The sequence below is a fragment of the Littorina saxatilis genome, linkage group LG7 (genome assembly GCF_037325665.1).
Source record: "Littorina saxatilis isolate snail1 linkage group LG7, US_GU_Lsax_2.0, whole genome shotgun sequence".
Lineage (NCBI taxonomy): Eukaryota > Metazoa > Mollusca > Gastropoda > Littorinimorpha > Littorinidae > Littorina > Littorina saxatilis.
The window spans coordinates 22,932,808-22,950,292 of NC_090251.1; the positions used below are offsets into that span (position 1 = coordinate 22,932,808).

Consider the following 17,485-nt stretch of genomic DNA (forward strand, 5'->3'; position numbering starts at 1 on the left):
TTCACTGAATTGAAAATGTCATCCGTGCACTCTGCTATCGAACGTCTCCCTTTACTTTCAACAAACTGAAATGCCAGTCAGGGTCGAACTTGATGTGGCCGACGATCAAGAAATGTTCAAAATGGATTTGTGCTATTCATTCACACACAAAATTGCATGCCTAAGTATTGATGCACCATGCCGAAGACTGAAGTTGCTACCCTCCTCTGTACACCCCTGCCTCATTCGCATGGACACATACAACAAATTAACCACCTGGCTGCCTTCTGTGCATGGTAAGGATATTTGCATTTTTGGATTTTTAGGCTACTTCATGAAGCTCGCTGTACGAAGCTGTGGCGTTGACATTTCCGTAAAAAGACTTCGCGAAGACTTTGAGAAGTCGACTTCGGGCTCAATTAAGGACAGCCTTTACTTTCGAACTCATTCAATAATATACTCCCACTCGCACAACTAGCACTCAGGCTGTTGGTTTTGGGTATGTGTCCAAATAGAGGGTCGGTCCTTTGTATTGTACATTCCTGGCCTTATCTGAGATTCTCAGTTAAATAGTTCACACGGGGAGGACCCTGCCTTTCAAACACACTGTTTACAAAATAGGGGTCTTAGTCTTCAAAGCAGCTGTCACAAAAGATAACCCATTTCTAAGTGCAGTAGCTAGCTCAGCAAATTTGAACATCGGACACATCACGGTTTGTCTTCAGTCAATGTGCAATCCGCGACCCGGCACAGCACGATGGCGGTCATTCTCTTATTTCTGCTCCCAAGCCTTGCGGTGCTAGATGCAGGTAAGACGAATAATAGCACAAGTGAATGACGTGTCCAATCATTTATTTTCTGTAACAGGCAGCAAAAATATATCCCGCACACGCAGACATGGTCAACACGCAGACGAAATCGGTTCAACAAAACAGACACAGAGCCAGTTAAAGATATGATGATGATGTATATCTGATATTGTACAGCGCCGATATGAAAGCATGTGTGTGTGTGTGTGTGTGTGTGTGTTTGTATGAGTGTGTGTGTGTTTGTGTTTGTGTGTGTGTGTGTGTGTGTGTGTGTTAATTGGGGAGGGGCTTAAAAGTACATAATTTTGTAAAATGTATTATGTTTATTTTGAATCAGTCCGATATAACCATTTGATTTGGCATTATGTACACAATTATGTATGTGTGTTTGTATTTTTTGTGAGGCGCTTAGAACTTAATTAGGATCCATATTTATGGACGTTCATATTTTGCAGTACCAGTTGCATTCCAGCACACCCTTCAAGGTGACCCATACTCGTCAAAGAAGACCAGTGAAAATAGCTTTGACTTCACGATGGATGACCAGGCAAACTTCACTTTTACCCAGGAAGGCAAATCATGGCTTCAGGTATGAACATTATGACAACGCTGCTTTGCATCAGTACTGAAAGACAGTGATGATACATTTTGACTTAGCAGTAATTGAAAGATTCTACATGGGTAGATCGGGATAACAAATATTCAGTTAGTTCAAAGGTGCAGATAACTATAAAAAATAAAAAAAACCGCTCGCGCTGGACCCGAGTACTCTTCAGACTGGCTCGCTCCCCCAGTATGAAAGTTTTTGTCTTGTGCACGTTTAAGACCAAGTGATTGCTCTGTGTGAATTACAGGCATTCCCTTTGCTATATAAGTACATTGCATGCGAGCCGAGGATGTGCGTGGTGACTGGCCTTTCTCTTTTATTTGATCACAGTGAAAAATATACTGCCGACCCTCTTCATAACTGGTGAACTGGTGGCCCACGAAGTTCTTTTACTGTCCTGGCTCGCGGATTCTTGCATTTATCACGCCCCAGGTAGTTTTACCAAATTCTTTAATGTAAAGTGAAGGTAAAAGACTGAAACATATGTAAACAAAGGAAACCATAAGAAAAAATACAAATTAATATGATAAGAATCAAAACACAAAATCGCGACCTCTAAACCACCGCAGTCGCGACCGAGCAACCAACGCTTGGTAGAAAATGCGGTACACAACAAATCAAATTGTTCAAACACACAACGCGCAAAGCCTGGCAAATCGTCTCGCATGCGAGACGCATGCTTTTTATGAGCTATATTTCTCGTCAGTGTGTGACGCGTTCGGCTTTTCTCGTCAGTGTGTGACGCGTTCGGCTGTTCTATTAGCTCAATGGCTGCGTGTTGCCCCGCCGGTGTGAACTCCTCCTACGGCCAAGTCGTTTTTGTGGTTTATTTCGCATTTAGGTCCCAGGTAACATTATGAAGTTTTAATACGATCAATCGGACCTATTATCAAGTTAGTGTATCAACTTTTGAACGAACTGCGCCCAGTAGTTTCCCAGCAATAAGCTGTTAAGTCGAGACAGACACACACACTGACGTGACAGACACACAATTAAAGTCTGCTGAGCCCAAGTACTAGCGTACTCGGGGATAACATGCCTTACAGAAAAGGAGTTTGCAAGTGTGTGTCTGTGTGAGTGGGGGGGGTGTCTACGTGTGTCTGTCTGGATCTGGATCTGTTAAAGGCACAGTGCAGCTCACAGCCTACGTTTTGCGGTTTTTTTGCAGCTGAGTGCATTTACAGTTCAAAAATCCTCCTATGGTAATAAAACAAACCCAAAACTACCCAACGACGACATCTGTGAAGCTCGACAGTTTCTTGTGCACGCGAGTGCATAAATTAACCTAGTTATTACGTGGTGTTTGGTCGGAGTTCGATTCAGTCAACTGAGTGATTCCGGCCTCCATTTTGTTTTACACAAACTCATGATGACGTCTGACATAGTTTGCTAGTGACGTGTCTTTTTGTGCATGATGTGGTGATCTACCTGATCTAAATTTAGATCCAAAAATAGGCCAAGACCAGCCGGGTCCGAGTACGAAATTAATTCGTAAAAAAATCGCAGTTCTTGACTCTTTGGGTGCAAGTCAATGAAACTTGGTAGTTCTTCTAACGGATAGCTGCCTGAGGTATGACTAAAAGCCCTAGGGGCTCCGTGCACCTGGATTTGACAAGTTCAGTACCTTTAAGTAAAGGTCTGTATGGATGACCTGGACCTGGATCTGTCTGGGTTAGGGTGTGGGTCAATATATGTTATGTGTGTCCGAGTCTGTGCTTGTGAATGTGTGTGTCTGTGTACCTGCATTTATCCGTTAAGAGTGTAATGATTGTCGTCTCAACACTAAAGTTGTAACGGCTTCAAAGACAAGTCAAAATTCATTTCCACAATTTTATGATACTAAAAGGACGTTATCTTAAATATCCTGCATCTTTAGTGAGTCCGTCTTTGCTCAAACATGGTTTTAAAAAATTATTTTTGATAACACTTTTGAAAGCTTGCTTTCTAGTCGCTCACAGTGAGTCTTCCAGCAAACAGCTGAAGATGGGACAGAGTGCGCCTGTCTTCCTGTCCACAGAGGGTCAACGTTTCAACGCAGCTCAACAGTTAGTCTGCCAGCAAACTGCTGAAGGTGTTTTGGAATTGTCCCCATGAAGGGAAGAAAGTTATAATCTTTTGTGTTCATCCTTTGTCGGTTACAACAGAGCGCACCAGCGTTTCTTTACACAGAGGGCAAACGTTTCAGCGCAGAAGACGGCTCCCTGAAACTGGACCACCGGGAGACCGAGAGCGGGGCCGATAAGATGGGAACGTGGACATCACAATGCTTCGTCTACATGGCCGGGTCAAGGTCCTGGAAGCTGTGTGCCAAGGCCTGGCAGGATCCTGCTTGGCCCGCTGTCGTTTTCCAACAGGTGAGATTAAACGGTGGAGAATCAAATGTCCGCTGGCGTTGATTGGCACCTTTGTAGCTGAATACTGAATGAATAGCAAGTGGTAGTTGGTACAAGAAAGTTTATTATGTGTTGTTAGGGATGACTTATGTTGATAACCTTTGCTAAGTTTCAGGTGTTTTCAAAAGCTGATGACGTTTTTAGTTGTGATTTTATCATTTATTTTTGTGTGTATTTCTGTCCGGTTCTACGATACGACTTTCCTCTTAAAATAAAACGTACGTACTTTTAGTTTTACGTGATCTTCACTCTTTCAAGAACTGAGAATAACAGCGCAGAAAAGGCTGAGATAAAAGGCAAATATTCAGGGCATTGTTTTTCATATGCGTAACTACTTTTGTTGTGTGTTCATGACAAAGCTGGTGGTTTTCTTTATTACTTATTAAACTTTCTCGATCTCTCGTCTGATATCTTTTCCTGTTTAACTGTCAGCATTTTATCAACGGAACTGACGGCTCTGCGCATGACACAGACAGCGTCATATCCGGATTCCCATCATTTCAAATCCAGTCGGAGGATAATGGATTCGGCTTCCTTGGCTACCAAGGATGTATGTTTGGCGACACAAACAGTAAAATTGGCAGGTGAGTGTTCTTCGGTAAAACGAGACAGATAACATATCAAAGAAGATAACTGCAATGGCGCGTGGAGTCTACCGCAGAGTATTTCTTGCCTGACATATGTTATATGTTTCGCATTTCTTCAATGAGGCTGAAAGCTTGAAACTTAAAACACCTCATCTTCCCTTGCCTTACCTTACCTTACCTTACCTTACCTGACTTTACCTTACCTGACTTTACCTTACCTGACTTTACCTTACCTGACTTTTCCTGACCTGACCTGACTTGACCTTACCTTACCTTACCTTACCTTACCTGGCCTGGCCTGGCCTGGCCTTACCCTACCTTACCTTACCTTACCTTACCTTACCTTATCTTTCTTTCCTTACTTTACCTTTTTTACCTTACTTTACCTTTCTTACCTTTACCTTACCTTACCTAAATATTTCGAACCAAACTCGGTATTCTCGTGCAGCTGGACACAGAAAGGGCAAGGACTGACGGGAGGAATCTTGGGGGGACCGGTCGCCATTTTTGACCAGAACCACGGTGTCTGCATCATGGCGCCCTTCTCAGAGGTGGGTGGAATGTTTCAAGGTTTTAATTTCAATGTAAGGCCCTCATGTAGGTTTTCATGCCCTGGCCTGGTGGTCAGGTACCTATTAAAAAATCGACAAGAAAATCAGAATAGGCCCAACTTGGCCATTTTTACATACGAGCAGAAAGCCAAATCAATTATCTAACTAGACCAGGGTGTTTTGTTTTGCTATCTTGCGTATCACCTGCGTTACGTCATTTCTACTGTTGCAGGGGTGGAGCGCATGAGCAGTAAAAAAAAAACGAGAGGTTTTTGCGTCCATTTTGAGGGGTACCATGAGAAAAAGCGCTGTATTTCAGCAATGACTGAATGGATTGATTCGAAACTTTCATGATCCACACACTTAGTCCTAAACTGTAAAGTACTGGTACCCACTCTGAGTTTGTGGTTTGTTTCTATTCGCCCACTGAACTTTTGCAGTTTATGTCCACGTCGCGGGCAGTTGACGGGAATGGACGTGTAAGCTGGGGTGTGATGGGAGGGGTCATCTCCGTCCCCACAGGCTTCGTGCAGCAGTCCATTGTGTACTGCGGCAACACAGGTATCAACCAGGTAAATATGTCTTTTGACCATTACTGGGTGTGGTGTTTTTTTTTTGCGGTTCGACGATTGGATGTTTGGACAACTTTGATATGTTCTGATGATTGTTTTGCGGAGGATGGCGATAAAGATGATGATGATGATGGTGAGGAGGAAAGACGACGAAGAGAAGGAGAAGTAATATATAATTTATTGAAGAAGTCTCTTTGCTCGTCTTTCTGTCTGTCAGTCTGTCTGTCTGCTATTCCTTCCGTCTATCTGCCGTTTTGTGTGTCAAAATGTATGTCGGTGTGTTTGTGCGCGCGCCTACGTGTGTGTGTGTGTGTGTGTGTGTGTGTGTGTGTGTGTGTGTGTGTGTGTGTGTGTTTGCGTTAATGTGTGTGCTTGCGTGTGTGCTTGCGTGCGTGCGTGTTTCGCAGCTTGTGTGTTTGCGTACGTGCACGCGTGTTTGTTTTCGTGCACGCGTGTGTGCGTCCTTGTGCTTGTGTGTTTGCGTCTGCTTCTGCATGATTGGTTGTCCTTTTGGCCGTCTCTTTGTTGTCTCTAAGTTCGTACTAGTACGCCGACTGGTGGTTTATTGGTTTTAAATATTTGTGGTCTGCAGATTGATTGGTTTTATGAGTGTGTGTGTTAACTGTTGGATCAGTATTTTCCTTTGTGTGTACATACTATACCTTGCTTTTTACCCTAAGTCTTAGATATTTTTGTTTACCTATGGCTTTCGTGTCGGTGTGTTTGTTTGTTCGTACTCATAAACTAGTTTGCTATGTTTTTGTTGTTATTAATGTTTTGTTCATTCTTCCTTTTACCCCTTTTATGAATGATGCAGAAATTTTTGTTTTACCTTGTCTATAAGGCTTTTATTAGCTAATGACAATAAAGTGTCAAAGCGTCAAAGCGTCTAAGTCCGTACGTAGGTTACAACTTCAGTGATATAAACACTACCTTCATGGACTATTTAGTTGATCACTGCTCCCATCCGTTGCAGGTTTTCTCTGACTGGGGCAGATTCATGAGGACCTACTACAACAAGGATGACACGTACCGCAAAACTGACCTGACCGTTAACTACCTGGGATTCTACACTGACAACGGTAATACAATTTAAGTCTTTGCTTATATTTGATTATGATCTGGTTTGTCAGCTCCCCTTATCGGTTAACGTACCAGGACAAAGCCTGTCGAAAAATCAGTTTTCGATCCGTTCGCGTACAAAGTCCCATCTGCATAGGTTAAGGTTTTAAGTCAAACGGATGTTATTATATTCAATTTTCTCTTCCGTGAAGACAAGCTACGACAAAGGGCGTCGTGTTTATGTCACCCAAACCCGTAGTGTTGGATGGCTTATTGTTTATTGATTCTCTTTCTGGAGATATTTGGGGAGTTGTAATGTTGTTTCACGAAGAGAAAAAGCTTGTTCATGTTTTCCTAAAGAGCATCTCAAAGAGGTCGAGATGATGTTATCCAGAGAAAATCAAATGACAGTTTGAAACGCAAAGTTTGGGTAGTTTTTAGCGGAACTTTAACCTGCCGAACATGTACCCCCTTCTCCCTCTCCTTAACCCCCCCCCCCCCCCCCCTCCTCCTGCCCCCCGTTTTCGTGATCAGAGTAGTGTCAAAGGTATGTCCTTTTCTTTAAACAACCTTTCAATATATTCTTATTCTTTGTTGTAGTTTTTGTTAAGGGCTTCCACAGAGAATAATAGTAGGCCTACTGGAAAATGAAAGGAGACACTGATTCTTCTTCTTCTTCGTCGTTCATGGGCTTAGACTCCCACGTTCACTCATGGTTTTAGCACGAGTGGATTTTTACGTGTATTGACCGTTTTTACCCCGCCATTCCGGCAGCATACGCCGATTTCGGGGGAGGAGACACTGATTTAAAAGGCGCACATTTGTGCATATAATCCACGTTTCCGTAAAGCTACTCATTACGGGGAGATTGAATTGGATCAACACTAACAACTACTAAACAAACTACTCATTACGGGGAGATTGAATTGGATCAACACTAACAACTACTAAACAAACTACTCATTACGGGGAGATTGAATTAGATCAACACTAACAACTACTAAACAAACTACTCATTACGGGGAGATTGAATTGGATCAACACTAACAACTACTAAACAAACTACTCATTACGGGGAGATTGAATTGGATCAACACTAACAACTACTAAACAAACTACTCATTACGGGGAGATTGAATTGGATCAACACTAACAACTACTAAACAAACTACTCATTACGGGGAGATTGAATTGGATGAACACTAACAACTACTAAACAAACTACTCATTACGGGGTGATTGAATTGGATCAACACTAACAACTACTAAACAAACTGCAGGTGCCTATTACTACCACACGACGGAACCCAACAAGAACTACGAGGACACCATTCTGGAAATAAAGGAGTACATCGACTCCATGGCAATTCCTTACAGGTACAGTGCAACCTGTCTATAGCGATCACCCAAGGGACCAACAGTGGTCGCTAAAAACAGGTGGTCACTATGGAAAGGTGAATTATATAGCGTGCCTTGATGCGTGCGTGCGTACGTATATGTGTGTGGGGGGGATGTGTGTGTGTGCGCGTGCATGCGTGCGTGCGTGTGTGTGCTTGTGTGTGTGAGCGCGTGCGTGCGTATGTGTGTGTGTAAGTTGGTAAGTGTGTGTGGTGTGTGTGTGTGTGTGTGTGTGTGTGTGTGTGTGTGTGTGTGTGTGTGTGTGTGTGTGTGTGTGTGTGTGTTTACTTCGTTTTTACTTCTTCTGTGCTGATCTTGTCTCTGTTCTCGCGTTTTTCTTCTATTTTCTTGGCTCATGGTGTTTTAATAAGGGAATGTTCTGTATTCCAGATACGTTCAGTACGATGACTGGTTTTACCCACGAGGACCCAAGCGAGGGACTGTAACGTGGGAACCAACACCCGCTGTTTCTCCTCATGGCTTCCAGTGAGTACACTTTCAGTACGGCAGTAAAAACAATTTTAGAACACCAGTGAGTACACTTTTAGTATCCCAGTGAGTGCTGTTCCAGTACACCAGTGAATACACTTTCAGTACACCAGTAAGTGCACTTTCAGTACACCAGTGAGACTACCTTCAGTTATTCAATGACTATAGTTTCAATACACCAATAAGTACATTTTCAGTACATCATTGAGTACACTTTCATCACACCAGTGAGCACTCTTTCACCAATGGGTACACGTTTTGTACACGAGTGAGTACACCGAATTTAATTAACAAACATTTGTGTGAGATTGAGCAAATACGACCTCTCTTCTTCTTCTTCTTCTTCTTCTTCTTCTTCTTCTTCTTCTTCTTCTTCTTCTTCTTCTTCTTCTTCTTCTTCTTCTTCTTCTTCTTCTTCTTCTTCTTCTTCTTCTTCTTCTTCTTCTTCTTCTTCTTCTTGTCGTTCGCCTTTACACTTGGAGTAACATACGACCTCTCTAATGCTGTTGGTTTATATTTGTTTTTTGTTGATTTTTTAGGGTTGTTTTATTTTTTTAGGTTTGGTTTTAGTTTTTTGCTTTTGTGCGACTGTTTGACCTAAGGTTTACCTTGCATCAAAGTTAAGATTAAATTTAAAAAAAGCTTAGCTAGAAATAAAGTGTTCTCTGCGTTTACTGTGGAACGTGTTGGTGCAAAATAATTTCAACATCATTTCCCAACAATGTGCATTGTCGAATATCGTCGAACATTGGAAGTTTCGCTTCAATGACAATGATAAGTCTCCACAGTAGAGCAAAAACCAGATTTCCACTCACTTTTTTTTTAAACGTTTCAGATATCGTGAACTTTACAGTGCTAGATATTCAATGTATATATATGCATCTTTAACGTGTTCAAACTGCCGATGCTATTCCTAATAATAATTATGTGTGTTATGTCTTACACAGGTACATTTACAACATCACCAAATTGCCGGTTGCGGCGCAAAACATGTACTGGTAAGTGATTGATTTTGGTTTGCAAGAGATACCTTTTTGTCTTTTCTTTTTTTTCATTCTCATAACTTTAGTGACCCATAGCTTGAAAACCCGCGTCGCTTTCGTCAGCAAAACGAGTCCGTGCGCTCCCTCTGTGTGTGTGTGTGTGTGTGTGTGTGTGTGTGTAAGTGTGTATGTGTGTGTGTGTGTGTGTGTGTGTGTGAGCGCGCGTGTGTGTGAGCGTGCGTGCGTGCGTGCGTGCCGTGCGTGCATTTGTGTGTGTGTGTCATCCTATGAAGTTGACATGTGACCGTCCCGGCGTAGATTCGAACCCGTGACCGGGGATTAGAAATACATTGCTGAGCTACGTTGCGTTCCGGATTTGCTTGTTCATACGTACATTGAGTGTTAAAAGTTAGGATATTGCATACGTTTGTTATGGAGTTGTTGTCGCGTTTTGAAGTGGGTTTTTTTTCGGTTACTTTCTTCTCTTTTTTCCTTTCTTTTTTAGGGGTAGAGTCGGGTACCTTGTTGTTGTTTTGTTGGTTTTTTTTTAAAGTTTCTCTGTTTTGAATGAATCTCTGCTGGCAGATTAGCTTCTAACTTATAATTAGATGGTGAACCATTCCTTCTTTTTGTGTCCGTCGACAGGTCTTCGAAAACGACGTACGCTAAAGCAAATGGCGGAAAATATGATTTCATTGTCGAGACAGACAAGGCGATTCCGCAAGACCTGGTAAGTACCGCTTAATTGCTGTGCTTTGATTCGCTTTTTCTTGCAGGTGTGCAGGCGGGCTTACGTGGCAGGTGCAACATGTAACTGCCCAATCTCACAGTAATGTCAACCCTTTTGCAAGCACGTAAGAATACATATAACTTTTATGTGTATAAAGACAGGAAAATCAAATAATTGTTTTTCAGAGTATCGTCCGTTGTGTGACGAACAACATTATCAGATAAATTACATTTATCTTACATTTATTGTTTGTCTGTCGGTTTACTACAAAGACCATGCATTGGGTTGATGTACTTGTGTGCTTGGCCACGTCCACGTTCATCGTGTAAAATTCTTGGTCAAGGAAATCCTGAAATCCAAAAAACAGGTCTACTGCTAACTGTCCAAAATCAAGAATAAGAAAACAAGAATATTCTTGGTCAAGAAAATCCTGAAGTACTTGTGAATGTTAATTCGTTTTGTTAAACATTAAACGTTTCAATAACAAACAATTCCTGTTTTTGATTCCGGCACGGTTGGCCTTGTGGTAAGGCGTCCGCCCCGTGATCGGGAGGTCGTGGGTTCGAACCCCGGCCGGGTCATACCTAAGACTTTAAAATTGGCAATCCAGTGGCTGCTCCGCCTGGCGTCTGGCATTATGGGGTTAGTGCTAGGACTGGTTGGTCCGGTGTCAGAATAATGTGACTGGGTGAGACATGAAGCCTGTGCTGCGACTTCTGTCTTGTGTGTGGCGCACGTTATATGTCAAAGCAGCACCGCCCTGATATGGCCCTTCGTGGTCGGCTGGGCGTTAAGCAAACAAACAAACAAACAAACAAACAAACAAACAAACAAATCCTGTTTTTGATTCTGAAATGTGGAAGGATAGCAGTCTATCTGTGTTTGGATGTCGTCCATTTTAAAGATAGATATATCGCCGTTTTATGGAATGTTTCTTTTTGTCGGGTGAACGATCTATTACGTTACGACTCTTCTGTTTCGACGCGTGTCTGAACTTTTTGCAGACGTTCTGGATGGACCTACTGAAGGGGGCACGACTCTGGGGCCTGGTCATGTACGAACAGGTACGATTTTTTCTTCTAGAAACTATGTTTCGAAAGAAATATACGACGCAGTGATGGCACTAGTTGTGTTGACTTTTAGCGGTATTTTGTAATAAGCGTTGAAATGTTGTTATCTCCCGAAAGCGGCGTATGGCTGCCTGAAGGGCGGGGTAAAAACGGCCAGACACGTGCAAACCCACTCGTGCACAAAATACGTGTACGTGGAAGTTTCAGCCCATGAACGCAGAAGAAGAAGAAGAAGAAGTAATGTTGTAATGTTGTTATATTTTCCTTGATTTCTTTTATCTTGTTGGTAAATCTTTGGAGAATCAAGGAATATTTTGATCTGAAAGAAAAATAAGCCACAGCCAGCTATAATGTGATTGTCTTGTTTTGTCAAAAACTTAACGTTCCATTAACTGACATTCTTGCTTTCTTATTCTTGATTTTGACAAGTTAGCAGTAGATCTGCTTTTGGATTTCAGGATTTCCTTGACCAAGAATTCTACACGATGAACGCCACCCAGTCCACTGTGGACGTGGCCAAGACGTGGCTGATGCAGATGGGACAAGCTGCACGTGCTACTGGTCTGACCATCCAGTACTGTATGTCCAACCCCCGTCACGCCATGCAGAGCTTGGAGATCCCTGTCGTGACACAGGTCAGTATATGGGTCACTGTGTCAGGTGACACTAATCTGATGACTGTGATTTCTTTTCATGCAAGGTATCAAAAGTCATCTTCTTATAGTCGTTGCCGGGGGCTAAGAAATCATCATCAGAAAAGCACAAATGTAACAGTTAACCTTTTTTTCTCACAAGCTTTTGCTAGCCTTAAATCGCAAAAAAAAAGTCAAACGATAAGAAACAGTCATTTCACACAAAAAGGCACTGGTGCTGTAAATGGTTTAAGCGGGTATTCCTGCAAATGCGTCGTGATGGCAAGAAAACATGTTTTTCATATTATCCAAAATGACCTTCTTCGATAAGTTGTTAGGTTGGAACAGTACAGGCTTGGAGCATAAAACTTAAATCAAGAAGAAATAAATAGTTAAAGTTAGAGCTGAAATTCTCAAGAGCACTATTTTTTTCAACCACTGATGAAGTACTCACATTACAGGCCCGTGTAAGCGGTGACTACCATCCCGGAAACGACCAATGGCTGATCGGAGAGTCTTCCATCTTTGCCCATGCCATGGGAATCGCCCCATGGAAGGACAATTTCTGGACTACAACAGATCAGCCTGGCAACCCTTACAGTGAGTTGCCTTGTGTCCTCTCATACGATTGAATGAAGCTCATAGTGCTTTTTTTTTATAACGCTGTGTCTTTTTTGACTGGGAGGAATTGGGTTTTTTCACTTTTAACTAAAGTGATATCACTACACCTACTTAGCTGTGAAGCAATAATCTTCATTTTTACTGACCAGACCTGTCGGAGCCGTACCCCGAACTGGAGGCAGTGGTGTCCACCCTGAGTACCGGGCCTGTCGGACCCAGTGACAGAGTGGGACACACCAACGTGTCCTTGCTCATGCAGTGAGTCTTGTCGTGCTCTTGTAGAGCGATATCTAGCAACCAAGTACCGTAAACTACCTTGCAAACGCCCAGTATCTAGCAAACGCCCATCACCTACTTTGGGTCAAAAAACTGCATACGGTTTAGTAACTTGTAAACGCCCACCCCCAACATTTGTTCCCAAGGTGTCAAAAAACAGTTGATTTATTTCTCATGAGGGGTCAAGTACCTAATAAACGCCGCCCCCTACTTTTGAGCGAAATTGGCGCATAAGGGGGACGGGCGCTTACAAGGTAATTAACTGGTATTGGTAGCAACAAGGAAAATGAGGTACAAAAAAAACACCTTTAAACATGCAACTTTCCCTCCTTCCTACTAAGCACACAACATCTCTGGGACGATGTCCTTCTTAAAAAAAGACTTTACAAAATCAGCTCCTTTAGACCACTACTCATGTCCTTACCAGTTTTGCCATTGCTCACAAATCGTGTCATTTAAAATCTGTCATTTGTTTGGCATCACGCAGTGGTACCTTTCTCCTCATGCAATCCGTCATGTCGGCCACCACAGCTCTGTCCAGGCTTTTACATGGGATAAGAGCATCCTTCCACTTGAACAAATGTCAGCAATCAATGGCCAGCTCGGCTTCTTTTTATGCAGAGGTGGACATTTTTCTTTGTTACATTAATGTCAAATGTCAACATAGCAAGTTAATTAAGCCGAAGAGTGCTTGGGAGACCCGCGTCTTATCGACGAGGCCATTGCGCCCGCTACGCCATTCATTTTGTGTGCGAGTCGAATGGAGAGGATGCTCTTACTTTGTGTGGAAACCTGGGCAGATCAGTAGCGATGAACATGATCGTGTACGCGAAACGAAAGGTATCTTAACACGCGGTGAAACGTGTGCAGATGTTGCCGTGCTGACGGACTGATCCTGAAGCCCACCAAGCCGGCCACCGCCATTGACAAGCAGATCTGGCAGGTAGAGTGGGTTTGCTGGGCCGAGGTACACGAGAGAGTTACCAACCGGGTCGGAGCCAGCCGCGGTATTGGATTGGTTGAAATTGAGATGTGTTGTGATTTCAACGAATTAACAAAAGCATGGAAGCTTTGATTTAATACTCCTTTCTCGTCTATAAAAAAAAATCAATGTTACTATTTTGTGAATCACAGCGCATGCTCGAAGAGAGCAATACTGATGGCTTTTATAACCGAAGGCACGACGATCACACATTTTCTTCGAGCATACATCACATCGCTGTAGCAAATACATAATTTACTAAGCTTATGTCAAGGATTTTAGCAAAAAAATACTTCTATGACGTCATACGCTTCTGCATCACTTCCGGTACGCTGCCTGACACATAGTCTGTATCTCGTCCGTCTCGATGAATAAAACCCCATAGGTTCCCTCCACTCCAGGTTAATGTTGCTTATGCATGCGCGATTAATTACACAGGTATTTCCATGTGTGCAGTGGAACCCCCCTTAACCTAACTTAAAAAATATGAACAAATCTGGTCTTAAAATGGAGAGAGTCTTAAAATGGAGAGAGTCTTAAAATGGAGAGTCTTAAAATGGAGAGAGTCTTAAAATGGAGAGTCTTAAAATGGAGAGAGTCTTAAAATGGAGAGAGTCTTAAAATGGAGAGAGTCTTAAAATGGAGAGTCTTAAAATGGAGAGTCTTAAAATGAAGAGAGTCTTAAAATGGAGAGAGTCTTAAAATGGAGAGTCTTAAAATGGAGAGAGTCTTAAAGTGGAGAGAGTCTTAATATGAAGAGAGTCTTAAAAGGGAGAGAGTCTTATAATGAAGAGAGTCTTAAAATGGAGAGAGTCTTAAAATGGAGAGAGTCTTATAATGAAGAGAGTCTTAAAATGGAGAGAGTCTTAAAATGGAGAGAGTCTTAAAATGGAGAGAGTCTTAAAATGGAGAGTCTTATAATGGAGAGAGTCTTAAAATGGAGAGTCTTATAATGGAGAGAGTCTTAAAATGGAGAGAGTCTTAAAATGGAGGCACATTTCAAAGAGGCTATGGACAGAATATCTGAGAAAGGAGAGTCTTAAAAAGGGGGATTTTTTTAATTGTGGATAAAAAAACAACAAGAAAGACGTGTCATCAATGTTTCTTCTATTTTGATTCTGAATTTTGTAACGGTGGCAGTCTATTTGTTTTGGGATTTCTTCAATTATGGGGTCTTACTGAATCTGGAATTTTGCAGGAAGCATGGAAAAACGGTGTTGGACCCTCAGGCCAGGTGTGGACAGCGTACAGTCACGTGGGATACGACTGGTACTTCGGAATCGTGCTGGCTGTCGACATTGGTGCGGACTTCAAGCTCTTTCCATCTGATGCCGGATTTACCTCTGTACGATTCTTTCTGTTTTATCTGCCCGAGTGTGTGTGTGTGTGTGTGTGTGTGTGTGTGTGTGTGTGTGTGTGTGTGTGTGTGTGTGTGTGTGTGTGTGTGTGTGTGTGTGTGTGTGTGTGTGTGTGTGTGTGTGTGTGTGTTCATGTTGGTGTAGCGATTGCTATATAATTATGCGTATCTTGATTATCTTCATGTCTTTAGTGTTGTCAAATCAACTCCAAAACTCTCGTATTTTAGAACAGAAAGAAGAACTACAGATGTCACGATTTACGAACCAAAACAAACGGACAGAGGAATATTTGATATGTTAATATCAGTATTATTTTAACATTTTACATATTTCATAGTTTCTCGATTATCTCATGTCCTCGGAGTAGATGTCTGAGTGTACGACGATGAAGATAAGTACTAAAATCTTGAATCTTGTTTTCTTTATCAAGTTGTTTTCTTTATCAAGTTATACTCAAATCTTGAATCTTGTTTTCTTTATCAAGTTATACTAAAATCTTGAATCTTGTTCGTCTTTATCAAGTTATACTAAAATCTTTAATTTTGTTTTTTATTTATCAAGTTATACTAAAATCTTGAATCTCCTTTTCTTTATCAAGTTACACTTAAATCTTAAATCTTGGTTTTTCTGTATCAAGTTCGAGGCCTTGACGGTTATAACCAGATCCAACCAAAAAACAACGACCCCGCAGCTGAGTGATTTCGGGGAAGCCAACCCCATACAGCTGACTTCTGGCTGTACTCGACTCAACTTTTGCATGTACTACACAAGTCCTGTCATTAACGTGGATCGCGCGTAAGTTTTTCATGTCTTCTCACAACTGTTCGGGAAATCTGTTAATATTGTTCGCCGCTATCAAACTGAACCATTGTAAACATTTCTAAAGCCTGATATTAATTGAGTGAAGATGCCTTCGCGAAGTCTGTTACGTACGACAATTGCAGTTTTCAACTGCTTCGTGCGTCTTTGTTTCTTGACAAATACTCTTCATTTTGGTACCATTGTGTTCCTAAGACTCTGCACTTTCCTTCAATATAAGGCTCACTGTGTATAACAGGATCAAACACGTGACAGTCACTAATGAATGAGGTAATTATTGTTTCCCAATTAAGGTACATGATGTGACCAATCTGAACCTGACAGTGAGGAGGATATCACTGCAACAGTTGGTCTACATCCTTGTGTAGCCGTGTACGTATGTTTGATTTTGGTTATCTGATAGAGGATGTAGATATTTTGGAAAATATGAAATGCAAATGGCGGATATAATTAATATTTTGCGAATATTTACTTCCTCTAGCAGATACTCAAAACCAAACATATGTACACAGGTAGTTGTTTGTTGTTTTTTCATTCAACCGTGGACTCTGACTTTCAGGGCTACGCAAATAGTCATCTACGGCGAGGAGATGAAATTCGTTCCCATGTCACCTGGACGCGTCTCCAACATTGACGTCACGAATGATGACGTCATCGTGACGCTGCAAGGCACGACAGGGGAGACCATCACATTCACCAACTTCGTGAACGGAAAGCTGGTCCGACATACCTGTAAGTTCGGACAGACAGGTATAGCCAGTCTGGGACTGAAAGACCCCCGGTCCACCTGTCAGATGGTTTGAGGTTTTCATGGTACCCAGAAAACCATAATATCGACGTCGTCATGGAGTTTTGGCGTAACTCGTTTTAGACAGCATTTCAGGAGAAGGCCAAAACTGATTATTGTTATCATGAAATAATGTATATATTTGTACCTGGTATGAATAGAAAAATAAAAGAATGTTTAAAAATGCATTGTCCATCGTATTTCAGAGAATATTTTTAGGTTTTGCCTATTGTTATGTTGTGTCGATTTTTAATTGGGCCTTTCCATTTCTGTCCAGTCGATTTTGAGGGTACCCTTATTTGAGCGGCGTTCGCGTGATCTCTGTAAACGAAATCTTTAATCTGGAAGATGATCCAGATAGTCAAGTAAACGGCCTTAACTGGCATATAATATTTGAATAATAATAATAATAATAATAATAATAATAATAATAATAATAACGTGCATTTATAAAGCGCCTTATCATAAGTTCAAAGCGCGTGACAACAATACATGTATACAAAATTCATACAATCACTGTCAGATTCAAACAACACATCATGCACATCTCCAGACTCTATGCTAAGGAACTATCCGTAATGTTGTTGGAACAAGGGAGTTTTCAAATTGGACTTAAAAGATAAAATGGATGGAGAGTGACGTAATTGAAAGGGGAGTGAATTCCATAACTGAGGGCCATAATACGAAAACGTGCGGAAGCCATGAGCCTTGCGTTTAAAGCGACCTTGACGGAGAAGTCGAGCATCATCAGAAGAACGAAGGGTGCGAGAGGGAGTGTAG

General features: G+C 41.8%; 1 protein-coding gene across 1 annotated transcript; it reads left to right on the forward strand.

Moving 5' to 3' along the window:
- The first annotated feature begins 665 nt into the window (after positions 1-665).
- Positions 666-16,893, forward strand: LOC138970944 (uncharacterized). The gene is made up of 19 exons (XM_070343531.1): positions 666-788; positions 1,244-1,377; positions 3,540-3,749; positions 4,221-4,372; positions 4,824-4,926; positions 5,367-5,498; positions 6,475-6,580; positions 7,841-7,937; positions 8,349-8,444; positions 9,395-9,445; positions 10,076-10,160; positions 11,165-11,224; positions 11,689-11,865; positions 12,324-12,462; positions 12,633-12,741; positions 13,630-13,702; positions 14,940-15,086; positions 15,737-15,894; positions 16,478-16,893. Exons 1-19 carry the CDS (start codon positions 737-739, stop codon positions 16,719-16,721), a joined length of 2,325 nt encoding a protein of 774 aa, XP_070199632.1. The 5' UTR covers positions 666-736; the 3' UTR covers positions 16,722-16,893.
- The last annotated feature ends 592 nt before the right edge of the window (positions 16,894-17,485 follow it).

Excerpts from the sequence above, each read along its gene's own strand:
- LOC138970944 (XM_070343531.1), top strand. The coding sequence starts at position 737 with ATGGCGGTCATTCTCTTATTTCTGCTCCCAAGCCTTGCGGTGCTAGAT. Across the intron at positions 4,373-4,823 it reads ACAAACAGTAAAATTGGCAG|CTGGACACAGAAAGGGCAAG; the intron begins GTGAGTGTTCTT and ends ATTCTCGTGCAG. Across the intron at positions 9,446-10,075 it reads GCGGCGCAAAACATGTACTG|GTCTTCGAAAACGACGTACG; the intron begins GTAAGTGATTGA and ends GTCCGTCGACAG.